At 36.9% G+C, this 12,983-nt stretch overlaps 1 protein-coding gene across 1 annotated transcript; it reads right to left on the reverse strand.

Annotated features, from left to right (window-relative positions):
• Window positions 1–902: 902 nt before the first annotated feature.
• On the reverse strand, window positions 903–12,719 carry LOC124840629 (universal stress protein PHOS34-like). The gene is made up of 3 exons (XM_047316715.2): window positions 11,882–12,719; window positions 1,455–1,499; window positions 903–1,209 (listed from the first exon to the last, which is right to left on the reverse strand). Exons 1-2 carry the CDS (start codon window positions 12,606–12,608, stop codon window positions 1,492–1,494), a joined length of 735 nt encoding a protein of 244 aa, XP_047172671.1. The 5' UTR covers window positions 12,609–12,719; the 3' UTR covers window positions 903–1,209; window positions 1,455–1,491.
• Window positions 12,720–12,983: the final 264 nt, after the last annotated feature.

The following is a 12,983-nucleotide window of genomic DNA, read 5'->3' on the forward strand; positions in this document are numbered from 1 at the left end:
ACTTGTAAGTCAAAAAGCCAAAGATCATAAACTGCAAATGAAACCTAACATCTTTAGCACCTCAAATCAAATCAACCTCAATGAGACATGTCTATTTAACTACCATAGATTCACACAACCATAAAACCCAACTCATGAATCATCATCACAATCAATGATTGGAGCATTAAGAACTACGAAACTCTCACATCAACCACCTGTCACAAGCCCTAAATCGCAAACCAAAAAACCCTAATAACTCACAAACATTGTGTCATTAATAATTTAGACACCGTCAGGAGAAAAAAAACTAAATTAAACAAAAATCACAAAAATTGAAACAACTTTAAACGTTAAAAAAAATTGAAAACACTTTAAACAAAATTAATTGATGAAAATAAAAACTAAAATAAGTATTAAACCTAAAAAAATCTATTAATTAAATTTATAATAAGGTCTTGTATGCTTCGCGTTGGACATAGTGTTTAGAAGTATCTTCAAAATTTCTCCTTTTCTCCCTCTCGTTAATTGTATCTAATATATCTCAAGCTACTATAAATATCTCTCTATTTTTTCTGAAGAACCTCCTTTGAAAATGAAAAAATAATGACCTTAGTTACAATTTCAGCAAATTATTAATACTAAGATTTCTAAAATTTATCATTTCTCTAACTAAAAAATAATTCCAATTAAATGTCAACGCACAAAATGACTGATTTTCAATTTTGAAAATAAGGTGTATTTTATACTAGCAAAAGTTAATGGTTGATTGATCAACCACGTCTAAACTCTAATTCACCAATTCTAATTTATTTCTTTAATGTTATACATTCAGAATAATAAAATTCAATTCGTTATCAACATTATTTTACCTCAATTCATATGTCTAACATGTTGACATGCCCAAAATAAAAGAGTCATGGTTCCATCAACATAGCTCTATAAAATTATCTAAACAAGTGGTCACATAACGATAATCCGATTTCCCACAGCATACAGAATGGGAAAATAACTCCAAAAGCAGTCACAGGCAAACTTGTACATCTACGTGAAAGTATATACCACTTCGGAACAAAAAACATTATTCCAAAGCCTAAAGGATCCCAGATCAAGCCATACAAAATCACCCATAATCTTTCCACAGGAAATGCTCAAAGTACAACCTGACAGGAAGAGAAAGAGAGCACTCTACAACCATTTCCACCTATATCCCTTCGGATCAGAACCATTCTGTAATCCAGTGAAAAACAATATCACAAGGGCGGAATTAAGATCCATGATATTTATGGAGATAGTCCATATGAAAGTTAAACAAAAAACAGTATCAGAAATTGTTAACAACAAGCACTTCGAGCCTAAACAAAATGAACAAACGAAAGAATAATGGGCTTGACCCCATCGCATGACAATTTTAAAACAAAATTCTTTTGCATCAAAATGCACAAAGTACGGACAAAAAGAAGCCAAGCGCATACCTTCAGAGACACGGATGAAGTGATGAGTTGTCTCCGACTAATCCTCTGCCCAAAGCAACAAACAAATATGAAGTTAATTTTCAATTTCACAAACAGCATAAATCAATTGCAAGTCAATGAAGAAAACCAAATATCGACAATCAAACATAGTGAAATCAAGTGCAGATGTGACTATTTTAAATAAGTGGAACATACAAATCATGATGATCTATTAGAAGAACTCAAAAAAACCAAAGCATATTTACAATGAATTTTTGATAGAAATAAATCAACTGAATCAACATTCAACCCCAGAGATACATTAAATATTCATATTAATAGAAACTACCCAGTTTTCATCCTTTACATAAAAGTCCCCCTAACTACTTTTTATTAATAATTTTCTTCTATAGCATACATTTCACTTCCTATCAGTGTCTTTGTGCCTATCATAAACACATCCACACCATTAGAATAGTTTATCAACAATCAGACTCACATCTTGAAACACTATCCACACTGATGCTGGAACCATGGCAAGGAAGCAACTCACTCCTAACTTCTAACAAGGACTAAAACAATCCGCTCAATGATTCAAAAGAGAAACCCCCTCAATCCCTAAGTTATCATCTAAAACCTATGAAGCACGTACGTGCGTAGCCACAGAATACAGAATACGACTAAATGGAAAAACTGTAAAACAAAGACACGACAATATAAATTAAAATATACTAATTATATACTAATTATGTACTAGTTATTATACTTTAAGTATATGATTAGTATAAAAAATGTTATTTTTAAGATTTATTTTTTAAATAAAAATTAATTTATCTTTTTATAATATTTATTATTACCAAGACTTTAATTTATCATTTAAAAAATAGATTATAAAAATTATATTTTACATTTATGATTTAAAAATAAAATAAAAACATATAATTCAAATAAAAAACAGATAATATAACAATAATTATACAACAAATTATATTTAAATTTAAATTAAAAAGAAAGAATAAGTAAAATAATAAAATATATTTTAATTTTAAATTAAAATAATAATTTCAGTGAAAAGGGGCATTTTAAAAAGTGTACTACCAAGCATTTTAGAAAGGCTTTATCATTTCGAGAAGCCTCTGCCCCATTGTAGAAACGTTTGCACATGCCTCTTCTTCTTCCTTCGTTCTTGTTCCTTTCACAGTTCTTTGTGCTTGCTTTTTCTTCTTTATTTCATTGCGTTTTTCACATGCCCAGCACTATTCACGTTTCTGATTTCCTTTTCTTTTTTCAATTAAATTTTATTCTTGTGTCCTAATGTATCTTCTCCGGCATGTCTCGTCGTGTCAAAGAACAGGACTGCATCATCTTCGGCGGGTCCAAGAGCATGGCCGTGTCTAGCCCAAAAAATTTATCCAATACATTGTCGTGCACTCTTTGTTGCGTGTCTGTATCCTGACATTCTTTCGACACAAAAACGCCACTTTTTTGGCATGTGGGAGCTTCGTAGTCTAAAACTCCATCAACCAAAATCCAACCCATTTCTTTGCATTACAACAAGATGATAGAACTCACAATATCCCCTCCAATCCCAAGTGGCCCAACCAAAAACACAACCTGATAGCCTATTACAACCCTAATCAAGATGCACTTGCCATCAGTTTATCCAACTAGATCACCAAGATATCACATCAATCCATAACATCACAATAATAACATCAACTATATTCCAAAATTCTAAACACATGGCCATACATCGCAAACAAAAGAATACCATCGCAAACCAATGAGAGAATCCAAAACAATGACGTTGCCACATAACTCATGGTCACAAACCTCTTCTAAAACCTAGCTAATTCCAATAAGCAATGTTTACACCATGAATATAGCAAGGTTTAAATGTCAAAGTTTGGCGTTTCATTTTATTAGGTCTTCAAGATTGCAACTATGACCGACATTTGTCCACATTTTCAGACAATATCAAGAAAATGGTTTTGGCATAACACTCCAGCGTATACTACATTATTGATTAAAAATTATTGAAAACCTCAAAACTTTATTAAAAGCTAAAAATCAATCACCACAAAGACATGTTAAACAAGAGGTGCAAGGACTTACCAAAATTTGTTTGTTCTAATAAAATTAATCTAACAATAAAAACAGAGCATGTTTGCCAATGTTCTAGCAAAAGCTAAATGAGCTCAATGCCAAAAGCATTAACAAGTGGTAATGGAACTGTTTTCTAATTTGAATTTTTATAATAAAGTAATCTATTGAAATAAAATATATATTGCATTCTATCATATGGCATCATGTCCTTAAATGAAAGGCAGTGAAAAGAAAGATGGAGATAGAGATGTTAGTCAAAGGCTAACAACTCAGTGATTTCATTCACTTCACTAACTCTAATTTCTCCCATATTCCATATATCTTCAACTCATCCACAATGTTAACTCAAACGAATCCTCGTTTCGCTCTCCCTTACCACTCTTCTTCTTGTCTCCTACCACTCCCTCTCTATCTCCAACAAACCCTCTCCAAATGTATCTTCCTTAAGCAACCCGATGACATTGCTACCTATTCGTATAACGTCCACTTCCTTAATCCCAAAAAACTACAACAATAACTAAGACAAAATCAACTACAACAACTTCTCTGAACTCCTCACCAGAGAAGGCATTCAATGGGCCTCTTTGAAGGTATTGAAAGTCTTACATCAACTAGAGCTAAGACCAACTCATAATATATAAATGGGTGCAAACGTCACCTTACAAACCAGTTTTGTAGGGTTGAATTAGACTTAAAATTCACTTTTTAACATAGAATCAAAGCCATGAGTTTAGAGTCTATCCTAGAAAAATTTGATGTTTGTTCGATCTATTATTCCACTCACAATCAAACCATTATTAGACCATCCATTCTTTCACGCATAAGACCTCAAGGTGAGGAAAAGTGTTGGAAGTCCTACATCGACTAAAGATAAGATCAATATATAATATATAACTGAGTGCAAACCTCACCTTACAAGTTATTTTTGTAGGGTTGAGTTAGACTTAAAATCCACCTCTTAACATAAGGTGTACAACTTCACCATAATTATTGAGAAAAACCACTTTGTCTTCGTCGAGTTCTATGTCCCTTGATGTGGCCACTACTAGGACCTCGTGCCTAAGTACGCCACCACTGCCACCAAGCTCAAAGCTAACAACATTGTTTTGACCATGGTTGAACCACCACAAAAAATGAATCGGCACATTTATTAGTCATACCTAGTACTGCACCTAGATGTCTAGTGCAATCTTTTACTATTTCATGTACTCTTATATTTTCATTATAAATATAAGATAATGAGAGGGATCTCTTAAGCCCTCTAGAAATATCTTTGTTTGTTTCAATCTCAAGTTGATATCAGAGAGGGTCAATCACGCTCTGGTTTGTATCTTGTATCCTTTGTCAACACTTGTCATTACTGTCCACAACTTTATGGAACCGTTTGTTGTTGTTCGCCATTGTCCGACGTTGTTTTGCTACTATCTACCTCTATCTACAACTGCCCACTGTAGTTTGTAGCCATCCAGCACTATCAACCATTCTTCTCTGCTGTTTCGTCGCTGTCCACCGTCACAATTTCGTCCAGCAACTATCAAATCTGGTTCATCTCTCCACGCGACGACAAACCACGCCAATGCCAAAGTCCAATTCACCTCCACACACCGCCTTCTGCTCATCGAAACGCCACCGCACCACCTCCACAGCTGTCGTCGGACCTTCCTCTCTCTGTTCTGCCCCTCAAAACTATACTTTGGTGAAGTCCAGAAACTCCCCTTGAAGAAAACCCCTAGGGTTTTCTGGTTGCTTGTTGTTGTGATTTCCCCTCACCACCTTTTTTTTCATAAATGGGTTTGGATGTGTTCTTTCTAGTGTAAAACATGAAATAAAATGAAATCTATATTTCTTTCTTTTAAATTTATTACAACATACTACATATTTATAGAGTTATGAACCTAATAGTTAGGCACTACCTAACACTAGTTAGGCACCTCCTTAAGACAAGTTAGGCACCCTAACACAAGTTAGGCACCTCCTAAGATAAACAAATATTACATTTCATCATTTCCACACTTTCATTCCCCAGAAGTCCCTCAATCACTTCCCAAAAGATAAATGAAAAAAATTATTTATCGTGGTCTATTGTTGTTGAAATGTGGTTCCTTGGCCAAGAACATTATGATCACCTAAAACAAGATGGAAGTCAGATGCCTGGTGAAAAAGATGAACAATGGAAACAAGCAAATTTCCAATTATATGCCCTGTTGTGTCAATTTGTGGAACCTCGACTTCTGATATCTCTTTAGAGATTTCAAAACATGTCACTCTTTTTAGAAGAAAACTCAACATCTATGCTAGTGATATTCAACATCTCTATGATACGACAAACAAGCTTGCATGTCTCAAAATGGAAGACCATGATATAGTTTCCTTCATGACTGAAGTCCAAGTAACTGTCGAAGAGCTGAGAATGTTCTTAGAAGTCGAATATTCAGAGGACATCAAGAAGAAGCTTGACAAATATTACATGTTGATGATCCTTCGTGTTCTACATCCAAACTTTGATCATATCAAAGATCAACTTCTAACCAATCATGAGATCCCTCCATGGAAACCTTGACCACACGCCTTCTTTCTTGTCCCGATGCCTCAATCTCATGAAGACTATGAACCAATGGAATCATCTATCATGGTTGCCACACAAGAAGAGGAAGACTTGGAGGCTGGATTCGTCCGCAGTGCCCATACTATAAAGGATTGGGTCACACCCAAGAAAACTACTACTCCTTGCATGGATTTCCCTCAAAAACAGCTAATATCTCTAAGGCTGAAACTACCAACAGCTTTACACAAACATCTCAATCTCCAAGTACATCCACAACTTGCATTTCTCAATCCATTAAAGGTCCAAATTCATGGATAATTGACTCGGGTGCTTTTGATCACATCTATGGTAATACCTCCTTGTTCTCAACCCTTTCCTCTAAAGAAAAACCTCATTTCATCACCTTTGCAAATGGATCCAAAACTTGCTCAAAGGTTGTCATTCAAGTCTCCCTGTCTCCCTCTCTAGATTTGAAATTTGTCCTTTTTGTCCTTAATTGTCCCTTAAATTTAATTTCCTTAAGCCAATTAACCAAAATATTAAATTGTTTAATAACTTTCAATTCCAAATCTTTTGTTGTGCAGGAGCGTGGCTCGAGGAGACAAATTCGTGAAGGATATGAAGCCGAGGATTATGCCATTTTTGGATCTCGTCCATTGGTATCATGTGTTGTCGCTCTTAGTCTTAAAATGTTACATGATCCATATGGCCATTCTCATTTCTCCAAATTGAAAAAGATGTGTTCCAAACTTAGTGGTCTCCAAACCTTAGAATGTAGGTCATGTTAACTAGGAAAACATGTTAGATCTACCTTTCCTAAAAGATCTCAATCAATGTGTAATTCTAGTTTTTCTATTATCCATTATGATATCTAGGGAACTAGTTGTGTCTCCTCTCTTGGTTTTAGATATTTTATTACGTTTGTTGATGAATATTCCAGATGTACTTGGGTTTGTCTAACGAAAGTTCGTTCTGAATTGTTACCCATTTTCACATCTTTTTTAAATAAAATTAAGAACCAATTTGGTCAAGTAATCCAAATCTTAAGTGACAATGCCAAAGAATATTTTTCTTCCTCTTTTTTTTGCAATCTTGAGTTCCCATAATATATTACATCACATACCCTTTTAGTTGATGCCCATATTTTTGTTCATCACTAGGGGATGCCACCTTAACATGTTTTCCTATGAATAGGATGCCCTCCTCCTCTCTCAATCATAAAGTCTCTTTCTCCATTCTCTTTCCAAATGATCATCTCTTTCACACCTCTCCTCAAGGTTTTGGCTGTGTATGTTTTGTTCATGAGTCTCGAGAGCTAGACAAGTTTTCGCTCGTGTTATCAAATGTGTCTTCTTTGACTATTCTCAACTTCAAAAAGGGTACTAGTGTTATTCTCCTGAAACCAAAAAGTACTACATGTATGTCAATGTTACATTATTTGAAAGACTCCTTCTTCTCTCCATTTGTTCAAGATGTCCATATCCTCCAATAGGTCCTTCCTATTCCAGTGGTTGAGTCCAATATCTCTAATGTCTTTATCAGTCTAAGTCTTGATCAAAGTCCTCCTGAACCCTCCTCTCCACATATTGATATCCTCTGACACAAGACCCCAATGGATAGTCCACTTCCTCCAAAATGTGGTGAATCTCCTACTCCAGATTTTTCTCCAATGTCACTTCCTACTACGCATCCTGGTGTAGATGATTCAGGTTGGCCCATTGCCCTCAGAAAAGGTACTTGTTTCACTCAAAACCCTGATCCCATTTATAATTTTCTTAGCTATCAAAATTGTTGCCCTCCTATTATTCTTTTTTATCTTCATTGTCTTTTGTTGTTATATCCAAAAATGTGAAAGAAACACTTGATCATCCTGAATGGCGACAAGCCATGATTGCTAAAATGCATGTTCTTGACCATAGTAATACTTAAGAGCTTGTGCCCCTTCCCCCGGGCAAAAAGGTTGTTAGTTGTCAATAGGTGTATGCAATTAAAGTTGGCCCTAATGGTGAACTTAATCAGCTTAAAGCCCAATTAGTTGCAAAAGGGTAAACTCAGGTTTATGGCCTTGATTACTGTGACACTTTCTCTCCCTGACCAAGATGACTACCATTTGTCACTTCTTTGCAATGGCAACGATTCGTCACTGGCCACTTCATAAATTGGATATAAAAAATGCTTTCCTCCACAGCAATCTTAAGGAAGAAGTTTATATGGAGCAACCTCTTGGGTTTGTTGCTCAAGGAGAGTCTGGTATGGTCTACAAATTCCATTGATGTTTATATGGCCTCAAGCAATCACCACGTGCTTGGTTTGGAAAATTCAGCTCTATTATTCAAAAATTTGGTCTAAAACAAACTGGAGTAAATCATTCGGTATTTTACTGTCATAAATCTCTTGGAAAATGTGTTTACTTAATAGTATATGTTGATGATATAGTCATTACAAAAAACAATACTATTGGAATATCTCAACTGAAGAAGTACTTGTGTAGACATTTTCAAACCAAGGATCTTGAAAGTCTCAAATACTTCTTAGGCATTGAAGTAGTTGATTCAAAAGATGAAGTTGTAATCTCCCAAAGGAAGTATGCTCTTGATATTTTACAAGAAACAAGCATGATTGATTATAGACCGGTCAACAGTCCTATAGTCCCGAATCAAAAATTAACGACAGAAGGTGAGTTATTATCTGATCTAGAGATATATACGAGGCTGGTTGAAAAATTAATTTATCTCACTATTACAAGGAAACATTATTTCATGAAAAAGCAAAAAACAAAATGCAGTGGCTCGATCAACCATTGAAGCTGAATATAGGACAATGGCATTACTAGCATGTGAACTTATATAGGTAAAGCAGTTCCTTCAAGAGTTTAGCTTCTATGACATCCAGACCATAAAGATGTATTGCAATAATTAAGTTGCTCTCCAGATTGCATCAAATTCAGTATTTCACGAGAGAATGAAACATATAGAAATTGATTGTCATTTTGTTTGTGAAAAGTTGATGACAAAAGAAATATGTACCGGATTTGTTGGATCAAATGACCAACTCGTAGATGTGTTGACCAAGTCTTTAAAGGGACCTCTGATTGAGTTTATTTTTTCCAACCTGGTAAATACAATTTGTATGCTCCAGCTTGAGGGGGAGTGTTAGAATAATTGTATCTATGTATCATCATTTAGCCTAAACAGGGTGTAGTCTATTAGAATATTTATTAATCGTAGCTAGTTCTACACCCAGGTGTCTAGTGCAGTCCTTTACTATTCCATGTACTCTTGTATTTTCATTATAAATAGAAGATAGTGAGAGGGATCTCTTAGGCCCTCTAGAAATATATTTTTTTGTTTCAATCTCAAGTATACAAAGTCCAAGGGTTCCCCATGGTTTTCTTTGTCCATGGCATTCACATTCTTACAAGTTGTTAGATGTAGCTCAATGTTGCTATAAACTAACAACCAATGACCTTTGTGTCGAACTTTACCCCGTTCCAGTTGGCCACAGGGCAATAACCTTTAACGCCCTACACAATTGTAATAGTAGGAGGCTCACCCATCAACCTACTTTTGTACCAAGACAAGGAGTGCAACGACCTAGCCCAAACCTACTTAAACTAAAGGCTTGGCTCGGTCTGAAGGAAGAAGAAAGTATACCTTGTAGAGAAGCGGATAGGAGAGGTAGCCTATAGACTCAAGCGATCAGCTCGGTGAAAACTAACCCCGTATTCCATGTGAGTCAGTTGACTTCGATTAGACAAGATAGACCTAGAGAGGAATGTGCAAACTCACCCCATACTTTATGAGTCAATTCACTTCAATTAAATAAGATAGACCTAGAGAGGACTGTGCCAGCCCATGAGGGCACCACCACATGTTTTAGATTAACTTATTAAGAAAGAAAAAGAACGTATATATCATAGCCAAAGAACCAAGTAAAATCACTACATGTTTTCATCTTGGAATTTTTCTCTCAATTGGCATGGCACTGTTTTTTGAATTTCAATTGAAATTCACTATTTAATATCTTTGTTGCATTGCAATGAAGAGATGGTATAGTCACATGGATGAAGACAAAGATAGGACCTAATGTGACCCAACATAATCTTGTAAGTTTTCAAATGCTATTTGTTACCTGATATATTAGGTAATAAGTATGTATTTCAACACAATTAGTTTATGTTCAGAGTGTAATTTCTATGCATGGATAGTGTAAAACACCAACAATCAATCGAAATCATGATAGATACAACTTTCAAGGAATTGGTGTAAAAATTAACAAACTTATCATGTATGGTAGTTTGTAGCTAAATGACTATTCTAGCAAAAGCTAAAAATGCCTAATGCTGGAAGCACTCACTATTGGTAATGGAACTATGTTTTCTAATTTGATTTTCCTTGTCCCTATTGTGTAATCCCTCTATGTCGAGGGAGAACGCATCCTCTATCTTAACTGCCCTGTTTCTTCATCTGTTTCTTCATCTGTTTCTTCAAGGTAGTGTTGTTTGACTCATAAGATTGCAATGTATTAATTGAACCTCATGTGTGCCCTATATTTGCATCACGTACGGATGATTCAATAATAAACAGCATTGTTCTTGGAGTCAACTCTAGAAGTCAATACTAGCCAAACAATTGAAAACCACATATCATGGGGTTTCGCGCTATGCTCAAAAGTAGACTAAGAACAAACGTTTCAATGTTAATACTACTCATGGATCAGGTCAACCTAAGGACCGACATACAAATGAAAAGTGTCAGTATTTCAACAACTGAACAACACGTCACATACTAGATGAACCATACCTTTGGCTCAAGGTTTTTCAAAATGTAGAGCCTAAAAGCAAGAACTCATACTAGAGACGACATGGCCAAGAAGTCTTTACTTTAAACGCGACAACTCAAAAAAGTGTTGCACTGGCTGCAACAATCGAGAGGAAAAGAAAAAGCAATAACCCAAAATGCCCTTTTACAGGAGTGTTTATTGATGTGAAAGAGATGATGTTTGGGTAGGCATGTCATCTCCGTAGGCTTTACTCTTTGAAAAACTTGAGCTTGGGGTTGTGAACAGTCTAGTATGACACATTGTTTGGATGCCAAAATACCAACAATTTTGGTCTCTCTGTCTATCCTTAGGCCAACATGACCTACTGACGTGATCTATACTATACTATACTATCGGAGGATGCCGAAATACCAACACTTTTGCTCTCTGTGTATCCTTAGACCAACTTGACCTGAGTTGTATTTACCAACACTTTTGCCACTTTTGCTCTCTATGTCTATCCTTAGGATGACATGACCTATGAATAGTATTAACGGTGAAATGCCAGTCTATTCAGTCGTTTGGTGAATATCGCCCTCTAGAGTTGACTCCAAGTGCCGTGTCAACCATCCCTACGTGAAGAGAATCCTGAGACCCTTGGCAACCATCCCCACGTGAAAAGAATATAGGGCAGCAATCTTACGAGTCAAGCAACACTTCCATGAATAAAACCGATAAAACGGGTCAGTTAAGATAAGAGATAAGGGATACGTCAGTTAAGCTAAGAGATACGGGATTAAATAATAGGAACTGGGAGAAAGAAAGAAATCAGATTAGAAAGCACAGCTCCATAAGACTATAGTGAATGCTTATGGCATTAGGCTCTTTCACTTTTTGCTACAACAGCCAACATATCCCAAAATTTCCAACAAATTTCAACCCTACCGCAGTAGTTAATTAATGTATTCAAAAGAAAAAACGCAGTTTGAAGCCGTGAAGACAAACTCGACTAATGAAGAAGCTGAAAGCCCCTAACCTTTCTTGTGGGACTGGATCACCGCCTCGCCCTCATCCACCTCCTTCACCGCCACAACCGCCTCAGCCGTCGCAGCAACATCATCAGGATAACGCACAACAACCACAGGACAAACACAGTGATGCACACAGTAATCACTCACACTCCCGAGCCTCCCATCGCTCCCGCGTCTCACAGCACCAAACCCGCGGCTCCCCATGATGACCGCGCTCAGCCCGAGCCTCTCCACCTCCAAACACAGTCTCTCCTTCATGTCGTGGTCCTTCACGATGTGGATCTTGTACGGAATCTGCACTTCCCTTAACGGTTTGGCGAGATCCGCGGCCTTTGACGCCGTGAACGCATCGAAGTCGTCCTCGAGCTTGCGCTTGGTGGTGTGGTCGTTGTTGTTGACGGCGTTGACGGCCTCCTCGTCAGAATTCGGATCGGTGTTTATAGAGAGGTCGATAGAGCCCCAATCGGCGCCAAAGAGTACGTTCGTAGGGCTGACGTGGAGCAGGATCACGGCGTCACCGGGGCGGATGTAGTGCTGCACGGCCCAGCGCACCGCGTAGGCGCTCTCGTCGGAGAGGTCCACGGCCACGCCGATTTTGCGGCGCGCGCCAGCGGTGGGCGTGGGGGTAGCGGCCGCAGGGGAGGGGTGGCGAGGGGAAGAGGGATGGTGGATTTTGATTTGGGGCAGCTGCGGGTCGGAATCCAGTGCGGGAGGGTTCTGGTAAGGCTGCATTTTTTTCAAGGTTCTGGAGACTTTTGCTTATGTTTAGCTTAGTTAGTGAGAGAAGAAATGAAAGAGAACAATTTGAAGGATGGTGTTTGTATTTTTTTTTTTTTTTAGAGATATGGAGTAACGGTTTGTGTTATAAATATATGGAACGGTCTACGAGTTGGGCTTCGGGTTAACAGGTTAAGCCTACGCAGTGGCCCACTCGTGAGTTACAAGGCGTTTCTTTATATACTTTTATATTTTTAAAATTTCAATTTTATCTTTTATGTTTTAAATGGATAACGATACTTTAACACCAAAATTTGACAAACTTTTGACACAGGATACGTGCCGTAAGCCAATTGGTTCATGTGTATAATGTTTAAAAAAAATTCAAAA

This window comes from Vigna umbellata, chromosome 9 (assembly GCF_029865625.1).
Source record: "Vigna umbellata cultivar VRB3 chromosome 9, Vumbellata_1.0, whole genome shotgun sequence".
NCBI classification, from domain to species: Eukaryota; Viridiplantae; Streptophyta; class Magnoliopsida; order Fabales; family Fabaceae; genus Vigna; species Vigna umbellata.

Excerpts from the sequence above, each read along its gene's own strand:
- LOC124840629 (XM_047316715.2), bottom strand. The coding sequence starts at position 12,608 with ATGCAGCCTTACCAGAACCCTCCCGCACTGGATTCCGACCCGCAGCTG.